Source organism: Doryrhamphus excisus, linkage group LG7 (assembly GCF_037039965.1).
Source record: "Doryrhamphus excisus strain RoL-2023G ecotype Guam linkage group LG7, RoL_Dexc_Guam_v1.1, whole genome shotgun sequence".
In the NCBI taxonomy this organism is placed as follows: Eukaryota; Metazoa; Chordata; class Actinopteri; order Syngnathiformes; family Syngnathidae; genus Doryrhamphus; species Doryrhamphus excisus.
In genome coordinates this window covers 14433773-14459530 of record NC_136363.1, presented here as the reverse complement: position 1 = coordinate 14459530, position 25758 = coordinate 14433773, and the positions used below count along the sequence as shown (strand labels likewise).

At 48.0% G+C, this 25758-nt stretch overlaps 7 protein-coding genes across 8 annotated transcripts; 4 read left to right on the top strand and 3 right to left on the bottom strand.

The window, feature by feature from the left end:
* Nucleotides 1-209: 209 nt before the first annotated feature.
* mterf3 (mitochondrial transcription termination factor 3) lies at nt 210-2278 on the top strand. Of its 2 annotated transcripts, XM_058046834.2 has the most exons (8): nt 210-347; nt 488-810; nt 870-1022; nt 1091-1280; nt 1349-1496; nt 1557-1628; nt 1707-1868; nt 1945-2278. In XM_058046834.2, the coding sequence occupies exons 2-8, from the start codon at nt 495-497 to the stop codon at nt 2137-2139; spliced, it is 1236 nt and encodes a 411-aa protein (XP_057902817.2). In that variant the 5' UTR covers nt 210-347; nt 488-494; the 3' UTR covers nt 2140-2278. The 2 variants fall into 2 exon arrangements, with proteins under 2 accessions (XP_057902817.2, XP_078648336.1); XM_078792210.1 differs by lacking the exon at nt 488-810 and having other exon boundaries at nt 227-347.
* A 769-nt stretch (nt 2279-3047) lies between these two features.
* uqcrb (ubiquinol-cytochrome c reductase binding protein) lies at nt 3048-5796 on the top strand. Its single transcript, XM_058046845.2, has 4 exons — nt 3048-3144; nt 3583-3651; nt 5401-5567; nt 5637-5796. Exons 1-4 carry the CDS (start codon nt 3093-3095, stop codon nt 5712-5714), a joined length of 366 nt encoding a protein of 121 aa, XP_057902828.1. The 5' UTR covers nt 3048-3092; the 3' UTR covers nt 5715-5796.
* lrrc14b (leucine rich repeat containing 14B) lies at nt 4643-8693 on the bottom strand. The gene is made up of 3 exons (XM_058046833.2): nt 8029-8693; nt 6960-7588; nt 4643-6770 (listed from the first exon to the last, which is right to left on the bottom strand). Exons 1-3 carry the CDS (start codon nt 8302-8304, stop codon nt 6101-6103), a joined length of 1575 nt encoding a protein of 524 aa, XP_057902816.2. The 5' UTR covers nt 8305-8693; the 3' UTR covers nt 4643-6100.
* A 2011-nt stretch (nt 8694-10704) lies between these two features.
* On the bottom strand, nt 10705-15368 carry gatad1 (GATA zinc finger domain containing 1). Its single transcript, XM_058046841.2, has 5 exons — nt 14860-15368; nt 12098-12220; nt 11958-12017; nt 11464-11647; nt 10705-11376 (listed from the first exon to the last, which is right to left on the bottom strand). The coding sequence occupies exons 1-5, from the start codon at nt 15055-15057 to the stop codon at nt 11186-11188; spliced, it is 756 nt and encodes a 251-aa protein (XP_057902824.2). The 5' UTR covers nt 15058-15368; the 3' UTR covers nt 10705-11185.
* A 399-nt stretch (nt 15369-15767) lies between these two features.
* chrac1 (chromatin accessibility complex subunit 1) lies at nt 15768-16721 on the top strand. The gene is made up of 3 exons (XM_058046846.2): nt 15768-16054; nt 16136-16262; nt 16338-16721. The coding sequence occupies exons 1-3, from the start codon at nt 15902-15904 to the stop codon at nt 16421-16423; spliced, it is 366 nt and encodes a 121-aa protein (XP_057902829.1). The 5' UTR covers nt 15768-15901; the 3' UTR covers nt 16424-16721.
* LOC131101570 (uncharacterized) lies at nt 16696-18542 on the bottom strand. The gene is made up of 3 exons (XM_058046844.2): nt 18452-18542; nt 17759-18285; nt 16696-16949 (listed from the first exon to the last, which is right to left on the bottom strand). The coding sequence occupies exons 1-3, from the start codon at nt 18512-18514 to the stop codon at nt 16811-16813; spliced, it is 729 nt and encodes a 242-aa protein (XP_057902827.2). The 5' UTR covers nt 18515-18542; the 3' UTR covers nt 16696-16810.
* A 494-nt stretch (nt 18543-19036) lies between these two features.
* On the top strand, nt 19037-25752 carry pip4p2 (phosphatidylinositol-4,5-bisphosphate 4-phosphatase 2). The gene is made up of 7 exons (XM_058046839.2): nt 19037-19264; nt 22164-22312; nt 22378-22484; nt 22549-22672; nt 23011-23063; nt 23631-23721; nt 23801-25752. The coding sequence occupies exons 1-7, from the start codon at nt 19165-19167 to the stop codon at nt 23942-23944; spliced, it is 768 nt and encodes a 255-aa protein (XP_057902822.2). The 5' UTR covers nt 19037-19164; the 3' UTR covers nt 23945-25752.
* Nucleotides 25753-25758: the final 6 nt, after the last annotated feature.

Genomic DNA, 25758 nt, shown 5'->3' with positions numbered 1-25758 from the left:
GGAGGAAGTTGGAGTGAACCATATAGCATACAGGGGAGTTACGATTATACCGTTACCAAGGTTTTGGTCCTCATAATGAACAATAGAATCAATTTATTGGACTTTTGTGTACATAGTCTTTGCCGTATTGTTATGGGTGCTTTAAATATTATTTCAAAGCTAACCAATCGAAAGCAGTGGAACGGTGGCACCCCCGCATTAGTGATGTTGCACACCCGGGGTTGTGACGTACGTCCGGGTCTGAGTTCATCCCCACAATGTGCGCATGGAAACATTTGACATTGCGGGATTTGCGACAAGAAGAAGAATATACGTTTACATTTATTGTAAACGTTTGTTTACAATAAGTGAGTACTGACTTGAATTGCTGTGCTGTGTCTTTTAGATGCAATTTACCTCACTAGCATCCACAGCTAGCATCTACAAACCATGAATATGTACCGGCTAGCCAAAGCTTGTAAACAACTCCTCTGCGTTTGTTTGTCAGAACCACCATGGCGTCCTCCTGTGTGCAGCAATGTCTGAGACACACACTTCGCCTTCCCCTCACGACCTGCACACAAGCTCGGCATTTTTGCGCAGTCGCAAGGCGAGCCATGAAGATTGTGCCTGGCCCTGAATGCACCACGGGGACTGGAACAAAACCTTTGTCTAGACACATTTTGAAACAACGCACACAGTCTTACAGCGATTTGTCTGACAGACGTGAAGAAGACAGCAAGAGTTTGTCAAGAAGAGATATGTCACACAGCATCCACTTAATCCGAATGAAGGATGCTGGGACACCGCACGAACACCCCACTTCATTAGGTACACCTTTTTTAGTGTAATCTGATTTCACTGAGCTTGACTGTTTTTTCAAATTCCAGATCTGGATGCTGCAGTTGGATTGTATGCGTTGGAGGAGATCAGTGATGAAGAGGCTGTCAGCCTCACACTGCCTCCTCCTATCCCAGCTCTCTCCTCCTCCCTTAGAGACTACGTAGACAACTCAGAGACCCTCAGCAAGCTTGTGCAGCTTGGTAAACAGCAGGCGGCCATCCTCGTCGGAATGCAGCGTGGGCTTCTGTAATCTTTCTTGCCGTTGCAGGGGTCAACCTGTGGAAGCTGGAGCAAAGGCGCAGCGTCGGCTCCATGCTGCTCAGGCTGGACTTCAACACAGACGTGGCCCCGAGGCTGCTCTTCCTCAAGGAGATCGGCGTAGACGACTCTCGCCTGGGCCACATCATCACTTGCAACCCCTTCATTCTCACAGAGGACGTGGAAAACCTCCAAACCAGGTGACAAGAGTCCATCCCAGAATAAAGAGCGTTTTCCAGCTGCGGGATTAACCATGCTAAATGTGAAGGGTCAACTACCTCAAGTCAAAGAAGTTCACTGCTGAGGCTGTAGCGTCCATGGTATCCGGAGCTCCTTATCTTCTCAACTTCAGCGTGAAGAGGCTGGACAACCGTCTGGGCTTCTATCAGCAGCAGCTGGGCCTCAGTGCTTCCAACGTAAGCGGTTCATTATTAGTGCAGGCTGTACACCAGTCAAACAATTGTGTTTCCTTCCAGACTCGGAGCATTGTCGCTCGTCTTCCGCGGTTGCTCTGTGGCAGTTTGGAGACGGTGAAAGAAAACCTGAAGGTGATGCAATGACCAAAGCTTCTCATCCTTTCTCCCGCTAATGCAACCCTATATCTGCTGTGCGTGCAAACATTCCAGGTGTGTGAGATTGAGCTTGGCTTCAAGGCCAACGAGATCCAACACATGGTCTTGGTCGTCCCCAAACTTCTGACCGCCAACAAGAGGAAGTTAACTCAAATATTTGATTTCCTCCACAACACCATGAAGGTGCCGCACCAACTGATCACCAAGTTCCCGCAGGTAGCTTGAACGACATTCACCTGGCTGTATCGCATTGCATCTCGCCTCATCTCTTCAATTCCATTCTTGCTTTCAGGTCCTCAATTCCAAGTTCTTGCGAATACAAGAGCGCCACCTGTTTCTGCAGTACCTGGGAAAAGCTCAGTACGACCCCGCTCAACCCAACTACATTTCTCTCCACCGCTTGGTGTCGCTACCCGATGAGACTTTTTGCAACCAGGTGGCATTGGCCTCACGGAAAGATTTTGCTTTGTTCCAGAAGACACTTTAAGGATTCATGGACGAGCAAGTGCACCTCACAATAAATATCTCCACTAATTTACACCTTCAATCAAACGAATGAATGTAAGTCTTGTCAATAGTCTCCAGTAAATGTCATATCCTGTATTTCCAGTATGGATAGTACCAATAAAAAAAAATATAAAAACTGGCTTTTTCATTTCATCAAAAACGGAAAAAGATTACTACACATCTGCAATGTAACATCATTCTAAACATATTTTTCATTTAACAGGAAAAAACACTTTCAATCCAATGTGAAACAAAATTCCAGGAATGTATGTCTCAGCATCAAATAATGCAACCTGCATAAATCCAGGACCTGAGCAGGAGAACATTAATAAGCCATTCAAAGCAGGTACAAAAATGTAAAAATGTTTCAGTGTTTTAGAAATATAGTCAGATGAGAGAAAATAGGTTTACTCTGAAGAATCTAATGGATGAACATGTTTTCTGATTGTGCTTGATTTTCACAAGAAAAATAACTATCATTTCAAGGTTGTATATTAGGTTAATTGGTGACTCCAAATTGTCCATAGGTATGAATGTGGGTGGGAATGGTTGTTTGTCTATATGTGCCCTGGGATTGGCTGGCCACCAGTCCAGGGTGTACCCCGCCTTTCGCCCGAAGACAGATGGAATAGGCTCCAGCATGCCCGCGACCCTCGTGAGGATTAGCGGTACAGAAAATGGATCGATGGATGGATGTTGCTGGCTTTTACAAATATACCGTACTTAATATCTGTAATAGTCAATGAAGATATCTAAATAAATCTCGCAGATAAATGCGCCGAGTCACTTTCCGAGAATACATGTTATACATTTTATATGTTAACATTACAAAAAGTACAATTATCAACCACACGGTTACATTTTAAGCAATGTAATGTTCGTAAACAACAATATCACGTTCGTGTCGTACTTCCGGGGTGTCTGTTACCCATAATGCACCGCGCTCATTCAGTCCCACTGATAAACATGGCGTCGAGGGCACCAGGTAAATCACCGTCCCCTTTCCGCTCACGTTTTCACTTTCATATCAATCTTACAAAGCAGGCTTTACTGAAATAGAAACGTAAATATGTGAAAGTGTCGTTTGGGATGAATGTTTTGTTTCCAGCGTGCCCTTTGACTCGTTTGACTTGTATTTGTCCTCTAGCGTCTCCCTGCTAGCCTGATGCTAATGGCTAAAATCGGCCAGCCTTAGCGCGCTAGTAATCCACAAAACAGCTTGTTTCGTCTTTCTAACCACCATTAATACACGCTTTAAAGATTATCCAGCACATAGACACGTTAATCAGCTTTATAGGTGCTTAAAATGACGGCGGCTAACACAGCTGATCGCTCTTAAATTGTAGCTTCTGTCACTTGTTTGGTCACGTATTGTATTGTCATTCACTTGTCTTATTGTTATCTTATGTTTGTTTTCCCACAGTGGCATCAGGCAGGCTTCTGAGCGGCTTGAGAAAATGGTATTATAATCTGAGCGGCTTCAACAAATTCGGTAAGGCTGAGACTAGGACTAGTGTAGAGTAGAGCTATGAAAGCATCTAGTACACACTGTTCCATTCACCCTGCATGCTGCTTTTGATGATCAAGGGCCAAAGTACAACCTCCTACTACAATATAGAAAATATATTACTACATTTCTAAATATGAGCATCTATGTACGGTATGGATGTACTGTATATCAGGAGTGCTCACACTTTTTCAGCATGCGAGGTACAAGTCAAAACACAACACAATGCGGATGCCATAAATAACTCAAGAAATCACCACTACCACTGAGTAATGCTGACAAGGCACACCTGTGAGGTGAAAATCATTCAATAATAATCATTCAATGCACAATATCAAAAACAATCATATGGTTCACATGGATATAGACTGGATTTGATGTGTCTCATGTTTCAAGATGGTGCCGTCCAGGTGCAAGCTAGTTATGGCGGCTCCATATCTCCTGTAGCTTTTTTAGTGTTTAATAGTGCTTTATTGATGACATTCTTATTGTTTTTGTGCCATAGCGACCCCTTAAGCAAGTGTGCAGCTATGGATGTTCATCTTATTACATTTGGAGCTTGCCGCTTGCGTCATTGTTGACACGCGGCAGCAGCGGTTAGCTTTGAGCATCCCCTCGCTACGCCAAATGATCGGATATCCCCGCGGAAATATGGAGGTGGAGAGGCTGCACGGCGGGAGTGAACAGCAAAAAAAGACATATTAGGTCTATGTGTAAAGACAGTATCAACCATGTTTACCAGCTGTCGTCATGGCAACATGAGATGGGCGAGCTAGCAGTGCTAACCCGCCTACCATGCGTTAGGGCAGGGTTCAACGATTATTTTTGTAATCGATTCATCTAGAAAATAGTTTTTTGATGCATTGATGAATCTAACGATTTGATTATCGCCCCATATTTTTATCCAATATAGCAATTAATGCTAATTTATCTCCATGAATAAAACACAAATTTCTTCTTTCCAACATATGTTACGTTTTTATATATCAAGACGGAATTGTATTGAACAATACAACAATATAGTGCATAATGGAATCCAATAATCAAACTTTCTTTCAATAAATAAAACTATTGTGCAAAAAACACAATTTGAATCAAAATAGAAACATAAAATAAATAACAATAACAGCAGCTGTGTGTTTTCCTGCAAGAGCACTTTCTTTCCCCTTGCTTTCCACCACCACCCCCACTCCGTGTGTGCGCGCGTCTGCTCAGGTGTGTGTTTGAGTGACATGCGCTGTGTGTGCGAGGCCGGGGCACAAGTTCCGTGGTGATTTGGGCGAATGACGGGGTCAATCGTTGCAAAGCAATGCAGCTCCCGGGCGCTGGTGCATCGCGGTAGTGCTTTCATGGTACGCCATCTTCATTTTGCACGGGTCACAGACCACCCAATCGTTACCTTTTAGGTGTAAAGTTCTCCCATACTTCTGATACTATTGTGAGATATTTTCTTCTCCCCCGCAAGATGGACTATTCTATATTTGAAGATAATGGACTTTATCTTAGCGTTGACTTGGTCTACCCCTCATTGGGGAATGAAGATGAAACCTGCTTCATGCTAGGCGTGGGTGAGCGAGAGCCAATGAGGAGTGAGCTGGCTGATGTCATGCGACATCTACAAAGTCACGTTGACGCCATCCACCCGAGCGACCTTGGCAACGGGCGTAACGGGCACCCCTGATCTGGTACATGTCCTGGTTAATCCAGATGTTTTTCCCCCATGCGCTGTGGCAGGTTTGATGCGAGACGACACGATATACGAAGACGGCGACGTGAAAGAGGCCTTGAGGCGGCTCCCGGAGAACGTCTACAATGACCGCATGTTCCGCATCAAGAGAGCCCTGGACCTGTCCATGAAGCAGCAGATCCTCCCCAAAGACCAGTGGACAAAATACGAGGAGGTACGGGGGTTGGTTGGGGGGTGGGGGGTTTGGTATGTCTGTAAAACTGCTGTCTGAACCCACGTACAGGACGACCACTACCTGACGCCGTACCTGGACGAGGTGATCCGCGAGAGGAAAGAGAGGGAGGAATGGATGAAGAAATGAAAGTCCATCAATAGTCTCCCTGGCGTCGTATTTAAAGTGACATGTAACCCATTTCCTCATTAAAATGTGCATTTATGACAAATCCCAGTTATTTATTGCTATAGGAACTCCCCAGGCATCTCTACACCGGGTCATTATCTTAAATAGACTTGTGAAAAGCCTGATCATTCTATTTATTGATAACCTTATGGTATCTTTATTAGCCATCAACAACGGGGTACCTGCTCAAAAGGTTGATCATCCATAAAGCCGCCAGAGGACAAAGACAGATGCGGATAGTCCAACAAGATAATAGTGGTAAATATCTCCACAGTTGGAGGGGGGAAGCAATGGTGAGGTGCATCTGGGATGCCGCCACAGATATGTAGCAGTCCTGTGTGAACGCATCAGTTCTTGTGGCTTCTCCTGTTGTCTATGTCAGTTATGGTGCCTATGAAGTTCCCTATGACGCTGTGGAAGGATTTCAGCATGGACACGCCCAGCTCGTTGCTGGTCTCACGGATGTCTGCGTCGTAGGCCCCCATCAGCGGGGTGCACACCTCCACGCCCCCTCTTCCAGCTGCCACCAGGATGCCCACCAGCTGCTCCCTGATGTCCTGAAAGAGCACCCGGTCGTACTGCAGGAGGACCGAGTCATCTAGCGGGTACGCGGCATCCGCCGTGTAGCACTCGCGGGGCACGGGCATCTCCATGTACATCAGCTTGGGGAATCTCGCCGCCAGTGCAGAGAAGATGGCCCGCAGGCCCCGGGAGGTCAGAGGGTTGCCCAGGAGTTTGAGCTCCTCCAGCACCTGGCAGCGGGACAACGCGTCCACAAAGGCATCTACGTGCGCGTCCTCGATGCCGCACTCCTCCAGCGCCAGAGAGGCCAGCGAGGCGGAGCAGCGGCTGAGGAGTTTGTGGAAAGCAGCGGGGAAGGTGTCCAGGACGTCGTGTCCGCTCATGTCCAGGCGGACCAGGGCCTCGCTGTGCAGGCTGTTGGACAGGTACGTCATGTCCACGCGGGTCAGGCCGCAGTTGGCCAACTCCAGACTTTCCAGGGCCGTGTTGAGAGGACTGGGACCAAATAGCACATACCATCGTCATCATCCTCATCATCATCCATACTAGTACAACAACCAGCACCTGCTGTCAACACCACTCAAGCTATCTAGGCTACTTCACCTGCTTTTACATCTCATCACCACTAGGGAATTCTCTTGGCTCATGGCCACAATTCCATAGGAAAAAACAAGTTTTCCTGACCTGAGCAGTCTCCGTAGGTGTCCGCTGAGCGTGGAGAATCCCACAGAGAGGTGGCTGAGGTTGGTGAGTCGTGCCAGCAGGGTGCCGATGGCGGCCAGCAGGTCCTGTCGGTTGGGTCCCAGCCTGCGCACGTCCAGCGCCCCCGCAGGCAGGGTGAGGGAGCGCAGCTTGGGGAACTCCACCCTGGAGAGCAGCGCCTCCAGGTGCGCCGCCTCCAGGGGAACGTTGTGCACCAGCTCCAGCGTGCTCATGCGCTCGGGCTGGGCGAGCGGCAGCACGTAGAAGAGCTGTTGGAGCGCCAGGGAATCTGCACGGAAGGCCGGGAAGCGCAGCTTGAGGGGGCAGAGGCGCAGGAGGAGCAAGGCCTGCGCTACCTGCTCGAAGTTGCGGCCCGTGACGAAGCCGTTCAGCCGCACCTCGATGGCCATGTGGAACGCCGCCGGGGACGCGTCGGTGGCTTGCATGGCCTCCGTGGTCTCGTAGCACATCTGGCTGAGCAGCCGGGTGCGCCCCCATCGCCCCAAGGTGCTCCCGCAGGGACACGCCTGGTGCTCCACGTCCTTCAGGGCCGTCAGGTCCACCACCTGGAGCACTTTGGCGTACGTGCTTCGTGGCGACAACACGTACTCCTACGGACGACACTCATATCATCATGCGTGGCCGCACACGCGAACTACGTATACTCCCTGGCAACCCCCCAACCCCCAGCCTACTATAGGCTTGATTTGGTCATATTGAAGAAATACTTCCTGTATTTATGTAGAAATAACATCAACAGCACATACTGTACCTGCCATCATTCATAATACTCCACAGTATTCATTTTGCACTTTTCTCTACATTGCATCACAAAATATGCTAATATCCATTTTAGCGCATTTGTATTCATAAAGAGCATATTTAACAAATCAGCCATTATTACCAAATACGTGGATCAATTCTATCATCAAGTAGGCTGAAATATTCCAAACTAAGAATAATTCCTAATACTTTTTTGGGAAAATATGACTTCACTGACACAGTAAATAAATCCTAAATGATGAGGTATGTGATGAGGTATACTCGGTACCTTCAGGCCCGTGCCCAAGGCCAGCAGGCAGGTCCGGCAGGTCCGGGCGGTCAGGTCCAGCTGGCAGTCGGCTGTCCTACCCAGCAGGCTTTGCAGGTGCAGCTCGGGTAGCGGCCAAGTGCGCACCAACGCCCGCAGCAGCGCGGCCCGCTCGTGCAGGTAGCAGACCTTGAAGAGCATCGGGTACAAATCCAAAGACACGCCGATCAGGTTCTCCTCGGCGCTCGGCCCGCTCAGGACCAAGGCCTCGCACGCCAGGAAGCGCAGAGACTTCATGGCGCCTGGAGCGTCTCTCTCTGTGTGTAGCCTTTGGTCCTTATTATGGGGGGGGGGTCTGGTGTCGGGTTATTTATAGAATCAGCTGTCTCACGTCCTTTGCAGGTCACACAGTCTATTAGTCTATTAGCAGCCTAATATACCTTAGAAACACGGTACAACACCTGGTAAATCTACCTTACAAACACAGTAAAACACTTGGTAAATATACCTTAGAATATACCTTAGAAACACAGTAAAACACCTGGTAAATATACCTTGGAATATACCTTAGAAACACAGTAAAACACCTGGTAAATATACCTTAGAATATACCTTAGAAACACAGTAAAACACCTGGTAAATATACCTTAGAAACACGGTAAAACACCTGGTAAATATACCTTAGAAACACGGTAAAACACCTGGTAAATATACCTTAGAATATACCTTAGAAACACGGTAAAACACCTGGTAAATATACCTTAGAATATACCTTAGAAACACGGTAAAACACCTGGTAAATATACCTTAGAAACACGGTAAAACACCTGGTAAATATACCTTAGAAACACGGTAAAACACCTGGTAAATATACCTTAGAAACACGGTAAAACACCTGGTAAATATACCTTAGAAACACGGTAAAACACCTGGTAAATATACCTTAGAAACACGGTAAAACACCTGGTAAATATACCTTAGAAACACGGTAAAACACCTGGTAAATATACCTTAGAAACACGGTAAAACACCTGGTAAATATACCTTAGAAACACGGTAAAACACCTGGTAAATATACCTTAGAAACACATTAAAATACCTGGTAAATATACCTTAGAGACACAGTACAACACCTTGTAAATATACCTTAGAATATACCTTAGAGACACAGTACAACACCTTGTAAATATACCTTAGACCAGGGGTCGGGAACCTTTTTGGCTACGAGAGCCATGAAGGCCAGATATTTTAAAATGTGTATCTGTGAGAGCCATATACATTTTTTTAAACATTGAATGCAATAAAATGTGTGCATTTTTATGTAAGACCAACAGTTTTAGATAATGGGCTCTAATTACGTAGACCAGGCACACTACCCCACGCCAATGTGGTGTGGCCAGCACACTTTCGTGAGCAGCGCAGTGTCCAACAATAAATCAAATACTTGCTGCCATTAACGCAACTTCTGCTGCTGCATGGTTTTGCACCGTACTCAGTATATTTCATTCTTTTGGCCATCTTTGCCAGAAGGCTTGGTTCTGCAGCTTTAGCTAGGTGACTATTTGACTAAAGAAGGAAAGTTTACATTTACATCTTAATGACCGAGGTACACTAACGCATTACACAGTAATAATCGAGTTTTGGTGTTTGACCTGGAAAATATCATCAGGAAAGATGGATATGGTTGGCCGTATTGCAGTAGAAATTAGATGGACGAATTAAAATGCATAAGAAAGTTGTTTGGATTTTTCATAGGTTCCCTACCTCTGCCTTAGAATATACCTTAGAGCAGGGGTGGGCAAATACTTTCACTTGTGGGCCGCATTGAGGAAACAAAATTGTCCGGGGGGGCCAGAACATATATATATATATATATATATATATTTAACTCACACACTATTTAATACTTATAATTTTCCTTGAATTTTTTTTTGTCTAATTTTATCTGTAAGTGTTATATACTATCAGCTGTATGTTTTCATGTCCCTTTTTTTCAGGAGCACTTTAAACATCACACCACATCTAACTACGTCATTTAATTTGACAGTTTTGTTGTTTTTTTTTTACTAAATAAGACTTGCAAGTCATGTTGCCAGTTTGTATGTTAAAAGTTGAAATACTTAGAAAGCAACTGGCGGGCCGGATTCAAACGCTTGGTGGGCCGCATGTGGCCCCCGGGCCGTAGTTTGCCCACCCCTGCCTTAGAGACACAGTAAAACACCCGGTGAATATACCTTAGAGACATAGTAAAACTGTAAAAAAAAAATAAAAAATAAAAAAATATATACCTTTAAAATATGTTAAGAAAGCCTGATGGGTTGTATTTAAAAACTCAGTAAAAGGTTGAATAAAAAATCTTGGTAATGTTGAGACAAAGACGGAGTTGGGAGGACCTGCAGTACGCTCGGATCCAAAGGAACGAATACTTTCCCAATCCTGGGATGTCACGGGTGATCATCTGGCAATGTGGAGGCCAAGTAGTGTAGTACACACCCCTGGCACTAGGAGGGTTCTTGTGGAATGGTGGATGGCTTGTATTGCCTTTTTCCTTACGGAGTCGCCACACGCATTTTGGCTTGAGCCCTTTACATTCCGGACGCCCTTCCTGATGCCTCCTTATGGAGATTCCAACCCAGGCGCCCGCCTGCAACTGTGGTACTGGAAGGCGTGTAAAGAACGGACATCCACCAGGAAGGATGAAAGGGGACTTAGCTTTATTAGCAAGTAGCAACATGATGTTAGCCCATGTTAGCATGTAGCAACACGATGTTAGCCCATGTGAGCACATAGCAACATGATGTTAGCCCATGTTAGCACATAGCAACATGGTGTTAGCCCATGTGAGCACGTAGCAACATGCTGTTAGCCCATAGCAACATGATGTTAGCCCATGTTAGCACACAACAACATGATGTTAGCCCATGTGAGCACGTAGCAACATGCTGTTAGCCCATGTTAGCACGTAGCAACATGATGTTAGCCCATGTGAGCACGTAGCAACATGATGTTAGCCCATGTGAGCACGTAGCAACATGATGTTAGCCCATGTGAGCACGTAGCAACATGATGTTAGCCCATGTCTTTCCTCCATCGGCTACGACGGATGGTCCCAATGTTTTTTTAGACATTATTAACACACAAATGTACAAAAAAAGAGTCCATGTTCGCTGAGGTGCTGCTAACTAGCCCCACCCACTGACTCTTTGACAGTGAGGGTGGGCGTCGGGCTGATGTGGGTCCAGATGTATCCCTTCTCCGGTCGGATGGGAATGGTGGGGAAGGGGGCGCTCCGTGACTTGAAATATTCAGAGGGGGCGTGGCACACAAACTCCAGGTACTCCATCTTCCTCGGGAGGTCTTCCTCCGGACCTGGAAGCACACCTTGTGGTTGTTATAAAGGTGGCGTCCAAACACCACCAATACCGTGGGAACACGGCGGGTGGCGTCACTCCTTACCGATGATGTAGGTGCCGGGATCGAACTGGTCTTTGGGGCTGGCCTGGGTGGGGATGAGCCAAGTCAGCGCTGCGCTCTTTTGGCAGTACTGGTCCTGCACAAAACCTCGTATCTGAGCGTAGTATGGCTTCCCGTCCTCCTCGTCTATCACCTTGATCACATCCCCGATCTGGTAGAACACACCCTGACGACACACACAATACACACAATACACAGTAAACACAGTAGAAATGATATATACCTTATAAAATGATTAAACACCTTGATAAAGACCTTCTAAAGCTAGTACAAAATACAGTACCTTATACAGCCCTGATCCCAATCTTAAGAGCAGTGTCGAGATAGCTAGAATGTACCTGTAGTACTGTCTGTATAAGTACTAGCTGATCAATAAAAGCCAGTGATAAATAGCTTGTGTAAGTCATCGCTGATAGTACTACCTAGCTGATAGTACTACCTAGCTGATAGTACTACCTAGCTGATAGGATCAATACCTTGTAAAAGACAGACTCAGCGGTGATGATGGTCGCCACGGATTCCGGAGCTTTGATTGGCTGCACACAGGAGGCACGGGCGGGCATCAAACACGTGAAAAGGATGCCAATATGACACACGCTCAACCGCCTTGACTTACATTCTTCAGCTTAAATATATGTCTTCTCCCTTTGCCTTTGGTGGACACCTTCTTCTCGGACGCGGGGGCCTTGTACTTGGTACTTCTCAGCCGGGCGGACCTCCTGTGGATCTCCTGTTTGGACTGCAAGACACCCATTACATGCATCCGTTTATCACTCTTCATAACAGCCAGGCCTTGAACGCTGCACACACCAACATCGCCACATTACCGCATGTCCGTGAACGTGGCGTTCACTGCACCACTGTTCATTACAGTATGTCCTTGAACTCAAAAATGCTCAACGCCAACATTCATTACAGTATGTCCTTGAACGCAACACACACCAACACCACCATTCATTACAGCATGTCCTTGAACGCAACGCTCCCCAACACCACCATATTACGGGATGTCCTTGAACGCAGCATGCACAACACCCAACATTCACTACTGGATGTCCTACAACACAACACACATCAACACCACCGTTCAATACAGAATGTCCTTGAACGCAACACACCCAAACACCACCATTCATTACAGTATGTCCTTGAACACAACATGCCTCGACACCACCGCTCATTACTGGATGCCCTTGAACACAACACACATCAACGCCACCGTTCACTACAGAATGTCCTTGAATGCAACACACACAAACACCACCATTCATTACAGCATGTCCTCGAACGCAGCATGCACAACACCCAACATTCACTACTGGATGTCCTAGAACACAACACACATCAACACCACCGTTCACTGCAGAATGTCCTTGAACGCAACACACACAAACACCACCATTCATTACAGTCCGTCCTTGAACACAACATGGCCCGACACCACCGCTCATTACTGGATGTCCTTGAACACAACACACCAACGTTCACTACAGAATGTCCTTGAATGCAACACACACAAACACCACCATTCATCACAGCATGTCCTTGAACGCGACGCTCCCCAACACCACCATATCACAGGGTTGTCCTTGAACGCAACATGCACAACACCACCATTCACTACTGGATGTCCTACAACACAACACACATCATCACCACCGTTCGCTACAGAATGTCCTTGAATGCAACACACACAAACACCGCCATTCATTACAGCATGTCCTCGAACGCAGCATGCACAACACCCAACATTCACTACTGGATGTCCTAGAACACAACACACATCAACACCACCGTTCACTGCAGAATGTCCTTGAACGCAACACACACAAACACCACCATTCATTACAGTCCGTCCTTGAACACAACATGGCCCGACACCACCGCTCATTACTGGATGTCCTTGAACACAACACACCAACGTTCACTACAGAATGTCCTTGAATGCAACACACACAAACACCACCATTCATCACAGCATGTCCTTGAACGCAACGCTCCCCAACACCACCATATCACAGGGTTGTCATTGAACGCAACATGCACAACACCACCATTCACTACTGGATGTCCTACAACACAACACACATCATCACCACCGTTCGCTACAGAATGTCCTTGAATGCAACACACACAAACACCGCCATTCATTACAGTATGTATGTCCTTGAACACAACATGGCCCAACACCACCGCTCATTACTGGATGTCCTTGAACACACCACCATTCATTACTGGATGTTCTTTAGCACAACACACGCCGACCCCAATGTCGTTAATGTATGTCTTTGAACACAACTCACGGCAACACCACCATTCTTTACTGGACCTCCTTGAATGCAACATGCACTGTTGGAATAAAGCTGTATATATCATTTAATTACATTGCCTTATATTATCCAAGTTACTATTGCACACATAGAATACACATTTGTATAACTTATATCCAAGTTATTATTGCACACATATATCACACAGTTGTATGATTCATCTTACAGGCACACGATAACGGGATGTCCTTGAGGCACCCAGTACCAGGATGTCTCTTTGAACCATTCATTCCTGTTATCTGAAGAAATGCTTCAATGTTCTCAACCAATTTGTATTGCTCCCCCTCCCCTTAGGATGAGATTCATACCTAACTTTTAATAAAAGGATGGAGAGCAGAGACTGTTTCAGAGTTGGTTGGGGATTTGTTGCTGAACAGTCTCTGATCCACTCTCCTTGCAAGCCTATATCTCACGTCTTTGTGTCTTCTTTCACAGTTGGTGATAATGTTTTGGGTTTAACCCTAACATGCACCAACAGCGCCGTTCATTACTGCATGCTCTTGAACGCACCTTCATTCATTCTGTATGGCCTTCAAGACAACCCACAAAAAATCCACTCATCCATCGGTCCATTGTGTATACAGCTTCTCCTCATGAGGGTCACGGGTGTGCTGGAGCCTATCCCAGCTGTCTTTGGTGGGAGGTGGCGTACACCCTGGGCTGGTGGCCAGCCAATCCCAGGGCACATATAGACAAACAACCATTCCCACACATCCCACCACAAACCAACATACAGTAACATATGCAGACCAACACCACCATACATTACTGGATGTCCTTAAACGCAACACGCATCAATGCTGTTGATACCGTATGTCCTTGGACGTACAGTAGAGTAAACATGACCCGACGTCACTGGTCATAACAATAAGCTCTTGAACGCAACACACACCAACACCACCCTCCATTACGGCATGTCTTTAAACACAACACACACCAGCAGAGCCACAATATTTAAAGGAGTAGTGTGTATGACAAATACTGTCTCGGTGTAATCGTAAATCAGTAAAACTGCATGTATTTGGAGGACCAATAACTTTTTTCTTACCTGCTTGCCTCCACCATTGCTGGGCTGAGTATTGGAGGACGTGGAGGGTCCCGAAGGTCCAGGAGGTCCCCCTCCACCTCCACTGCTGTTTTTCACCGAGCAGTTGTTGCACATGATTTCTCCTTGGCTTCCTTTCTTCCACATGGACGAGGAGTTGGTCTTGCAGACAGAACAGCATGGTTTAAGACCCAGCGGCATCGCTGCTGAAGTTCGGTCGGGTCGCGTTTGGCAACGAGACAATGAAGGAAAAGGTTCGGTGGTTCTCCTCCCCACAACCGATCGTCACCAGTGACCGCGATGATGAGACGCCATGAAAGCGCCGCTTGGTGTGCTTAATATGCCGGAGAGACTGTTCTTGTACTTGATGCACAAACTGCAGCGTTATCCTTCTGTTTTGGATGATTTGAAGCTAGCAAATGCTAGCTAGCCATTGCAAAAACACACACAGCTTCCTCGCGTTCGTCTTCTGTTTTCGGTTACCGGTGGCTCTGCTGCCCCCTACTGCCCTGGAGAAGAAAGCATCGAACTTTAGTTACAACATTGCCTGTAGCTGTTCACAAAGTGAGCGACAGTCTAGTATAAATCCAAGATGCGCCTTTGTAAATATATTTGGGTTTTCGTATCTAATCTAAGTCTGTTTAATAGCTCAACCACTTTCACAAAGCTGTAGTATACTTTCTTACCGATGAGTAAAATAGGCATGTTCCAAAGATGGCAGCCGCTTTGCGCATGCGCATATGGCATTGTTGCCGCTAACATTTGCCACACAGTAGTCAGATTCATGAAAAAATACATTATTTTATTCAGCTGACTACTCTGACGTCCAGAAACCCTTAGCAAAATGTGATCTGACATTTCCTGACCCGTATTTATGTTTATTGTACTGTAGTTTATTTATTGTCGAGGTCCCAAAATTAGCTCCGCTCCAAAAGGGGGCGCTGAGCAAACGCAATGAGCGCAAATGAGCTTCAAGCCAACGAGAAGAAGCGCACCAGCATTCAAAACAATACTTTAGCGGAAGTATCGTTCTGTTCGCACCAACATGTCGAAAAGGAGCCCCGATAAAGACGATCGAACGGCGACTAGCACAAAGAACATCTCCCTCCCCGTTTCCAGAGTGCGGCTGATCATGAAGAGCTCGCCGGATGTGTGTAATATTAACCAGGACGCTCTTTTCCTCACCACCAAGGCAACGGTAAGCTCGTGTGTGCCGTAGCCGCCATTGTGCTCCTAAAGGTGGGCTTTGTGGTTGACAAAAATGCCGTTGCGGTTAAAGGAGCTGTTTGTGCAGCACTTGGCGCTGTGCTCTTTCAACCACGGCCTCGGCAAGGAGAGCAACAGCCTGTCGTACAGTGACCTAGCTAACACTGCAGAGGAGACGGAAACCTTCCACTTTCTGACAGGTGACGTCCTTCGTTCACAAGGTGCAGTTTACCTTCTGCGCAGCTTGCTAACGTCGCTCTCGTCCTCCCCCGCAGATATCCTACCCAAGAAGATCCTGGCTCGGGATTACCTCAGGTCTTTGGAGGAGATGCAACAGGAAGAAGAAGCCGCTGACTTCTAAACAAGTCAATAAAAAAAGACTGAACTGTTGACTAGCAGCGGTTAGCCATCAAAGCCAGAGAGGAGAACTTCTATGGCTGGGACACAAAGCTAATGCTAGCCCTTCATCTTGATCTTCTTCAAAGATTTGAAATGTGGACGTCAACCCGACCTTTTAGTCTTGGACAGAAACAGCGCTTTGTTCAGTTGCTCTTGTACAGAAAAGGCTCTTTGTTCAGTCGCTGTTGCCTGCTTTTCCGCACGTTCGCTCATTAAACTGGAATCTTTTCACCGCTTGCCAACGACTCTGCCTGGAGACTTTATTGGAGTAGTCAGGCTGTACAGGATGTTAGCGTATCATGCTTATGGGGGGGGGCTGGGGGTGTACGAGGACACTGTTGTCATGCTGTCATGTGATCAGTTTGTTGAGTCTTGTCTGCATGGCCAGCAGACTCTCCTCCAGCGTGGACAAACGTCTCTCCAGGGTGGCCGCCGTCAGCTCCCGGGCGTACCCCGCCTTCCTGGTGTGGGCCATCCGCTCCTTCAAGCTGCACAGGGAACGCCACCATCCGTCAATCATCCATCAATCGTGTAAGAAGATTTTGATAGTATATATAGATAATATCAGATGTTTATGTTAGGCTAGATCTGCATGATGGATCGATAGCGCTGCGCCCGAGATGCATGCAAATTTCAAATCTTTGATTCATTGTCAAGCAGTTGACTTTGTTACCGTTGTTATCGGCGGGGGGGGAGTGTGAACCCTAACCCCTAACCCTATCCCTAACCCTGTCATTGTATGCAATTAACAGATCAATGATTGTCATTATATGGTCAGCGCAGTGTCAAAGCATCGGTCTCCAGCGCAAGGCAGTTATAGCCATCGTGAGCGCAGAAATCGATCGATTTGTGCGCTAACGATGGATCTGTCTCGGGATCAGCGCTATTGATCGATCGCACAGATCCATTGTTCGCGCGTAATATTTATTCCTGTAACTTTGGTCTGTTCATATTTAGACTTTATTGTCATAAAAACACCACCGCTGTTGTCCATTTGTAACAAACATGTCAAAATTGGAATGCTATGCTAGCAGTAGGAGTTATTTTGTTGTCTATATATCATATCTCTGTCTTCTGTATCATATTGCAACTTGTTTATTGGTTGTCGTTTTATGTCACAATATTCCGGCGTCTTCATTCGTCACCAAAGATCCTGTCCTGTTTTACTTTGCCTGCTATGTCAGCTTTCGTCTGGTACTGTCTGCCCAATCAGGACCCCCCCCCCCCCAAACCCATGACAGGAAGTAGCCGACTAATAAAGCAGGCCAGGCCAGTAAAAAGTCAAAGTTTGTGTCACCTTGTTAGGAGTCCTCGCTCCTTGCCGTCTTTCCTGGTCTCCTCCAGGGAGACGAAGGCCTCCTCCATCTTCTCAATGGCCGCCACCACGCTTTGGTGGTCCGTCAGGATGGCCCGCACCTCCTCCCTGGCCTGCTTGTCGTAGGAGAGCCCCCCCTCGCCCACGCCGCTGGAGGAGGTGACGGCGTGCAGGGCGGCTCGGTTCTGCAGAACCAACAGGCGGGACTCGGCCAGCTCCTCCGGCCCGGCGGCCACCTTCTCCCAGCACACTCCCGGGCTGGGAGGCAACCAGAAGCTTTGCGTGCAGTTGAGGGCTCTGTTGGGGGGTTCTGTCGCGCCGGGGTCGTCTGCGGAGGGGAGGTGCGGGGGGTAGAACCCCGAGCCCCGCTCGTCGCTCCGGTCTGCCGGGTCCGGGTCTCCGGAGATTTGAGGGTCGAGAAGGGACGTAGCGACGTGGAAGCTGAAGCCCAGCAGGAGCCAGGCTCCCCAAACGGACCCCCACAGCATCTCCAAGAGGCGCAATGAAACCTGATTAGGAATTGAAATAAATGTGAGCCTCCATCATTTTGGGGGGGCTGTCGTTGGTGAGTATTTGTGCCTACAGGCTTTGCATCCTATGTTGGATCTCTCAGGAGAACCACCAGCCTGCTGGTCTAAACCTGACACGCCAGTAGAATCCTGATCATGTTCTTACCTTGCGAGGAAAGCGAGGGAACAATGTTGGTGTCCTGCTCCGCTCCTCGGTGCCTGAAGTCATCGGAAAGAATGAGCAACACCCTCCCACCCCCACCCGTCCCAAACAAAGTGGATCTAACGAGGAGCAGCTTGTCTGCAAGGAAACTTAAGTACGTTTGGGTAATTCTTGCCTCTAAAAATAAAAATGTTTCACGGAAGATCCGGTCCTGTAAGCATACAGACTATATACTTTATTTCTAAACATTTTTGTTTTTATAAAAAGCTAAATCTAAAAATGAAAAAGCGGAAACAAACAAACAAAAATCAGCATATACGTCATTGGCCCTATGACTTCGCTCGGCTGTCAAACGGGGACCTCTGGCGTTGAAGTCGTGAAACTGCACCCGGGGGCCGTGCAACAGGGGCACCTAGCGGCGAAGCTCTGAAACTGCATCTTGGTTTTTTTCAGTTGTTGTTTTGAGAGCAAAATGGAAAAGCACACATGCGCCCAAATGAAATAATAAAAAAACGTTTAGCAGCGTTTCCTGTTTTGTTTTTGTGCGCATGCGCGTGCTCCCAAACGGCCCGCCCCACTTCCACGAAGCTCCTCCCCCTCTCAGGCCGCCGCCACCCGGCTCTCTTGGACTGGACCGGAGCGTATCGGTCGGCCTCGAGCATCCGCCGCTGGTTCTTCCTCGTCCTCGTCCTCGGGTTCGGGTGTCCGCTCCAAACATGGCCTCCGACGGCATGGACGAGCGATCCCCGCTGCTGTCCACCCCCAACTCGGAGACCCCCGGCGCGCCTCCGTACCTGCAGGATCCCAGCCCCCGAGGTAAACACGCACGCCGAGGCTTTTGTGTGTCATTGGAGATGCACAGAGGCACACGCACGCAAGCTAGGGGCTGTGTGTGTGTGTGTGTGTGTTGGAGGGGGGGGGGGTGGAGTCCAGACTGTGAGAACTGGAGCAGTGGGCTCCAGAGCAGAGGCCTACAATAACATCACGACCAGGACTCATTTCGTAGGCCTTCATCCATGCATCATCATCATCGTCACACCTCCATTAGGTACACCATCATCGTCATCATCATTATCATCATGCCCATGTGTGAAAGTACTGCTAGAAGCAATCTATATACTATAATCTATGTGCTCTATGATTTGCCTTCTGATCTATATAGTGTATGCTTTGCCTTCCGATCTATATAGTGTATGCTTTGCCTTCCGATCTATATAGTGTATGCTTTGCCTTCCGATCTATATAGTGTATGCTTTGTGTTGTAATCTATATAGTGGATGCTTATTGTTGTATGTGACAAAGCATATTAGTGTGTAGTAACATATCTGCGTAATAAGGATTGGATGATAAGAAAAAAGAAACTGTGGTGTGATGATAGCCCTGGGCTGCACTTTGGACACCCCGCTGTACATACTTGTACAGTGTACAAGTGTAACAGGAAGTGTGTCGTCATCATTTTGTAGTGCAGTTTCTTATTGGTTGGCGTGCAGCATATGAATAGTTCTGATCTTAGCCACTCACGCATCTCTCTGTGTTGACATACATGCAGATCACCTGCAAGGCCAAGTGGTCACAAACAACATGTCATGACATGTCTTCTCTCATGTGTCTCATCTCATGACATGTCTCCTCTGACATGTCGCATCTCATGACATGTCTGCTCTCATGTGTCTCATCTCATGACATGTCTCATCTGACATGTCGCATCTCATGACATGTCTCCTCTCATGTGTCTCATCTCATGACATGTCTCATCTGACATGTCGCATCTCATGACATGTCTCCTCATGACCTGCCTCATCTCATGACATGCCTCATCTCATGACATGTCTCCTCTCATGACCTGCCTCATCTCATGACATGTCTCCTCTCATGACCTGCCTCATCTCATGACATGTCTCCTCTCATGACATGCCTCATCTTGTGTCTCATCTCATGACATGTCTCCTCTCATCTCGTGTCTCATCTCATGACACGTCTCCTCTCATGACATGTCTAATCTCATGACATATCTCATCTCATGACACGTCTCCTCTCATGACATGCCTCATCTCATCTCATGACATGTCTCATCTCATGACATGCCTCAGCTCATCTCATGACATGCCTCATCTCATGACATGTCTCATCTCATGACCTGCCTCATCTCAGGTCATGTCTCCTCTCATGACATGCCTCATCTTGTGTCTCATCTCATGACACGTCTCCTCTCATCTCGTGTCTCATCTCATGACACGTCTCCTCTCATGACATGTCTAATCTCATGACATATCTCATCTCGACATGTTTAATCTCATGTCATGTCTCCTCTCATGACATGCCTCATCTCATCTCATGACATGTCTCATCTCATGTCTCCTCTCATTAACTGCCCCATCTCATGACATGCCTCATCCCATGACATGTCTCCTCTCATGACATGTCTCATTTCATGACCTGCCTCATCTCATGACATGTCTCCTCTCATGACATGTCTCCTCTCATGACCTGCCTCATCTCAGGACATGTCTCCTCTCATGACATGCCTCATCTCGTGTCTCATCTCATGACATGTCTCCTCTCATCTTGTGTCTCATCTCATGACATGTCTCATCTCATGTCTCCTCTCATTAACTGCCCCATCTCATGACATGCCTCATCCCCTTACATGCCTCATCCCATTACATGCCTCATCTCAGGACATGTCTCATCTCATGACATGCCTCCTCTCATGACATGACTCACCTCATGTCTCATTTTATGACATGTCACATCTCATGACATGTCTCATCTCGTGTCTCATCTCATTACATGACTCATCTCATGTCTCATGTCATGACTTGTCTCATCTCATGACATACCTCATCTCATCTCATGACATGCCTCATCCCATTGCATGTCTCCTCTCAGGGCATGCCTCCTCTCATGACATGACTCATCTTATGTCTGATCTCATGACATGTCTCATCTCATGTCTCACTTGATAACATGTCTCATTTCGTGTCTCATCTCACAACAAGTCTTATCTCATGACATGTATCACTACGTTTCATTTCACGTTTTACTTGCTGGTCGTTATTAGTTGTCTCATGGCTCATTTGTGATTGGATGGTGACCAAGAGGAGGGCGGGCCATCTGGCGGAGATGAGGATGAGTGGTGGAGCCATCTTGGGCTTTTTTTCTGGCCGAGGTTTCACGTCTAAAATGTTGATTTGGGGTCTCAGGCCCTTTCTTTAGGCCTTTTATTTGGCCCCTTAGCTTTCAAGGTGTGCGTGTGCGTGTGCGTGCGTGCGTGTGCGTGTTCCAGTGAGTGCAGAGGTTTTGCTTTACGTGTCGCTGGTGTCCAGAGAGGGTGACGGCCGGTAGCGTGTGTACGGTTTCATCAAAGTGCCGTGTCAGCATGGTGTGCTGGTCATGTGACGAGTTGTGTCATGCCCACGTCAATGCTCATGGGGGCGGGGCTCGGTAAAAGGCATCATTGTTCATCCGCACATCACGCCGGGGGTGGCTCCGCCCGTGTGACCCTCCTCGCTCTGCGTGAGGGTCACACGGTGTGCTGCGGGGGGGCAGCGTCAGAGTACAGAAACACAACCACACTCACGGGGCAGACCAGCACCATGTACCCCGCTGGGTATCGGGAGGACTGCAATCTACCTGTGGCGAGTGGCGGTGGGGGTGATGTCATGTTTATAAATCCAAACTTCCATCTGTTGAGTCAATCATTCTCCCGCCAAAGCCGAGCTCCCGCCTCCCTACACGGCCATCGCCAGCCCGGACGCGGGCGGCGTGCCGGTCATCACCTGCCGCGTGTGCCAGTCGCTCATCCACCTGGACGGCAAGCTGCACCAGCACGTGGTGAAGTGCACGCTCTGCAACGAGGCCACGGTACGCCGCAGCAGCATCTGGTCCTTCGCGAGCCTCCAATCATCCCCTCTCTCCTTCCCGCCCAGCCCATCAAGAACCCGCCCACGGGGAAGAAGTACGTGCGGTGTCCCTGCAACTGCCTGCTCATCTGCAAGGACACGTCCAGGAGGATAGGATGCCCTCGACCCAACTGGTGGGTAGCCGGCACCGTTCCACTTTCTCATGCCCTCCCCATCATGATAACACATGCCTTACAGCAGACGCATCATCAACCTGAGCCCGGTGATGGTCATCCCCGAGGAGCAGCCCGCCCAGCCCGCCCTCCCCATCCAGCCTGAGGGGATGCGGGTGGTCTGCGGTCACTGCGGCAACACCTTCCTGGTACCCAAACACCCGCATTCTCTCTTTCCCGCTTCATGTGCGCATCAGCGTCCCCTCGAGGACGATCTGTGTGCTGCTACTGTTTAGCGTCAGGCCCCGCTGAGCACAGCCGGTGGCACTCGTGCTCTCCTGGAGCGCCATGCTGGACACAGTGATGTCACTGCTCTAAGATCGTGCTAATGCTAATGCTAGTGCTGATGTTAATGCTAATGCTAGTGCTAATGCTAGTGCTGATGCTAGTGCTCGTGCTAGTGCTAGTGCTGATGTTAATGCTAGTGCTAATGCTAATGCTAATGTCTGACATCCAGGAGCAGTGATGATGTTTTTGTGTTCTTCAGTGGATGGAGCTACGCTTCAACACGTTAGCCAAGTGCCCCCACTGCAAAAAAATGTAAGTGCACAAAACCCCACATTGCACACACACACATGCTCATGAGCAAGTAAAGGCGTCCCGTCGATGCGCCTCATACCAACGTTTGTAGACACTTATCCACAGTATCCAATGACAAGGTGTCTCAAAACTTTTGAAGTCTGGCTTGTTTTTCATTGCAGTCAGTAAGAATGGACGTCAGTCTTTTCCCGTCATGAGCAGGTCAGCTGGTGCACATGTAGAACATGATTGGTGGTGGTGGTGGTGGGGTGGGGGGTGGTGTCAGGTGATGGAGTCCCCCCGAGCCGGTCCCTCAGACCCTAATCCTGGCTGTAGACGCGTCACATGAGACGCGTGAGCGTGAGATGTGAGCGCTGAGGTGGTCATGTGACCTTTCTAGTCTTGCTAGTCTTCCAGCGGTGTGAGTGAATGTTCATCAGGGGTTGGGGGAGGGGGGGGGGGTCCACGCCGGCCCCTATATTGTCCGGTCAGCGGGCCTGCTGTGGATGTATTTGTGTAGTACTTTTCAGCATACAAATATGTCAAAAGTATTCATATCTCATTTGTGGTTTTGAATTTTTTGAACAGCTCGTCGGTGGGCAGTGCGCTCCCCAGGAGGCGCTGTTGCGCTTACATCACCGTGGGAATGATCTGCATCTTCATTGGCGTGGGACTAACTGTAAGTACCGCGCCTCTCTATGGTGTACATGCTGAGTAACGGGTTTCACATGAAAGTGAAAGTGAAATGTTGCTGCCAGGTTGGTACGAGGGACTTTGCCCGCCACTACAACGCCACCTACGTGTCATGGGTCTTTGCGTACCTGCTGGGTCTCATATGCCTGGTCCGGGCCTGCTACTGGGGGGCCATCAAGGTCAGCTACCCGGAGAACAGCTTTGCTTAATGCCTCCTCCCCCCAAATGTCCTCTCGGCCCGGCAAGCAGCTGCTTCTGTGTCCAACTTGATGATCCGGTAGAAGTCCGTCCTGCCACAGCTAGCATCTTTTGTAAGCTGACACATGGCGGCTGCAGCGAGACGTCTGATTGGATGGCCAACGTGAGACCAACCTGGGATGTGCATCACCTTTTTGTTGCTGCAGTACTTCATGGGGGGGGGTGAATCCATCAATGTACGATGAAAACATCTTAGCTTTGTCTTTTAGAGTAGCTAATGAATATAGTCATAGCCTGTCGTAGCTGCGCTGGCCCACAGGACTGCAATCTACCGGTGGTGGTACTTGGTGGAACACCATCATCTCATTTGCATAACCGTCTGATGCATTTGCATGTGGATGCCGGACGACAGGAAACGCCGTGGGACACAAAGTCTGAAAAACATGTCAAGGAAAAGAAATTCTTCTTTTTGTCGCAAACAAGACAGAGCCGCCATGGTCCCATTCGCACCAAATACGCCAGCTCTGGTCCCAAAATGGCCCCCAGAACTCACTTTGCACCCCCCTGCCAAAATGTGTACACGACTAACGTGTACTTTACCCCCCCTCCTATAACTACTAACATGTACTCTGCCCCCTCCCCTGCTCCTACAATGACTGAAGTGGAGCCTGATGCCCCCCTCTCATATTGACTAACGTGTACACTGATACCCCCTCCTATAACAACTGCCGTGTACTCTGATGACAACTGTAACAGTACGCTGCTTCCAAGAGCGTCTAACGTGTACACTGACCCCCCCTTCCATAACGACTAACGTGTACACTGACCCCCCCTTCCATAACGACTAACATGCACTCAGACCCTCATTTCAATAATGACTAACATGTACACTGACCCCCCCTTCCATAACGACTAACATGCACTCGGACCCTCACTTCAATAACGACTAACGTGTACACTGACCCCCCCTTCCATAACGACTAACGTGTACACTGACCCCCCCCTTCCATAACGACTAACATGCACTCAGACCCTCACTTCAATAACGACTAACGTGTACACTGACCCTCCCTTCCTTAACGACTAACATGCACTCAGACCCTCACTTCAATAACGACTAACGTGTACACTGACCCTCCCTTCCTTAACGACTAACATGCACTCAGACCCTCATTTCAATAACGACTAACGTGTACACTGACCCTCCCTTCCTTAACGACTAACATGCACTCAGACCCTCATTTCAATAATGACTAACATGTACACTGACCCTCCCTTCCCTAACGACTAACATGCACTCAGACCCTCACTTCAATAACGACTAACGTGTACACTGACCCCCCCTTCCATAACGACTAACATGCACTCAGACCCTCACTTCAATAACGACTAACGTGTACACTGACCCCCCCCTTCCATAACGACTAACATATTGGCTGAATGTACATTGGCTGATACTGATGGCAAGCATAAACATACACCAGGTGCCCCCCCCCACCAACAGGAGCTTTTTAATGTTTTTTTACATGACTGATTTGACCACAGCAATAATCCCAATACTTCCAATACTCCCAATACTCCCAATAATTCCTCTGATGCTGTTTGCATGTTGCCAATTGCTTTTTTTTTTTTAAAAAGAATGTAAACCTTTAGCTTTGCTCTCTGACCTCTGACCCCGCGCTGTAGGCGAGCTGGCCCACAAGAGTCATGAGGCGGATGGTGATCATGTGACACAAAGATACATACTTTGTACATAAGACGTGCGTGGAGGGCAAAGGTCATCTTTTTCCAAATGATAATTTATCAATAAAAAGGACAAAAGAGC

Bases quoted from the DNA above. Each gene is read 5' to 3' on its own strand.
- mterf3 (XM_058046834.2), top strand. From the start codon at position 495: ATGGCGTCCTCCTGTGTGCAGCAATGTCTGAGACACACACTTCGCCTT. The intron at 1,281-1,348 runs GTGACAAGAGTC...CTAAATGTGAAG, and splicing joins GTGGAAAACCTCCAAACCAG to GGTCAACTACCTCAAGTCAA. The intron at 1,629-1,706 runs GTGATGCAATGA...CAAACATTCCAG, and splicing joins CGGTGAAAGAAAACCTGAAG to GTGTGTGAGATTGAGCTTGG.
- uqcrb (XM_058046845.2), top strand. From the start codon at position 3,093: ATGCACCGCGCTCATTCAGTCCCACTGATAAACATGGCGTCGAGGGCA. The intron at 3,652-5,400 runs GTAAGGCTGAGA...GCGCTGTGGCAG, and splicing joins GAGCGGCTTCAACAAATTCG to GTTTGATGCGAGACGACACG. The intron at 5,568-5,636 runs GTACGGGGGTTG...ACCCACGTACAG, and splicing joins AGTGGACAAAATACGAGGAG to GACGACCACTACCTGACGCC.
- lrrc14b (XM_058046833.2), bottom strand. From the start codon at position 8,304: ATGAAGTCTCTGCGCTTCCTGGCGTGCGAGGCCTTGGTCCTGAGCGGG. The intron at 7,589-8,028 runs GTACCGAGTATA...TGTCGTCCGTAG, and splicing joins CCTTGGGCACGGGCCTGAAG to GAGTACGTGTTGTCGCCACG. The intron at 6,771-6,959 runs GTCAGGAAAACT...ATTTGGTCCCAG, and splicing joins CACCTACGGAGACTGCTCAG to TCCTCTCAACACGGCCCTGG.
- gatad1 (XM_058046841.2), bottom strand. From the start codon at position 15,057: ATGCCGCTGGGTCTTAAACCATGCTGTTCTGTCTGCAAGACCAACTCC. The intron at 12,221-14,859 runs GTAAGAAAAAAG...GGTGTCTTGCAG, and splicing joins GCAATGGTGGAGGCAAGCAG to TCCAAACAGGAGATCCACAG. The intron at 11,377-11,463 runs GTAAGGAGTGAC...GTGTGCTTCCAG, and splicing joins TCCCGGCACCTACATCATCG to GTCCGGAGGAAGACCTCCCG.
- chrac1 (XM_058046846.2), top strand. From the start codon at position 15,902: ATGTCGAAAAGGAGCCCCGATAAAGACGATCGAACGGCGACTAGCACA. The intron at 16,055-16,135 runs GTAAGCTCGTGT...TTGCGGTTAAAG, and splicing joins TCCTCACCACCAAGGCAACG to GAGCTGTTTGTGCAGCACTT. The intron at 16,263-16,337 runs GTGACGTCCTTC...CCTCCCCCGCAG, and splicing joins AACCTTCCACTTTCTGACAG to ATATCCTACCCAAGAAGATC.
- LOC131101570 (XM_058046844.2), bottom strand. From the start codon at position 18,514: ATGACTTCAGGCACCGAGGAGCGGAGCAGGACACCAACATTGTTCCCT. The intron at 18,286-18,451 runs GTAAGAACATGA...ATTCCTAATCAG, and splicing joins TCCCTCGCTTTCCTCGCAAG to GTTTCATTGCGCCTCTTGGA. The intron at 16,950-17,758 runs GTGACACAAACT...TTCCCTGTGCAG, and splicing joins GAGCGAGGACTCCTAACAAG to CTTGAAGGAGCGGATGGCCC.
- pip4p2 (XM_058046839.2), top strand. From the start codon at position 19,165: ATGGCCTCCGACGGCATGGACGAGCGATCCCCGCTGCTGTCCACCCCC. The intron at 22,313-22,377 runs GTACGCCGCAGC...CTTCCCGCCCAG, and splicing joins CGCTCTGCAACGAGGCCACG to CCCATCAAGAACCCGCCCAC. The intron at 23,722-23,800 runs GTAAGTACCGCG...TGTTGCTGCCAG, and splicing joins TCATTGGCGTGGGACTAACT to GTTGGTACGAGGGACTTTGC.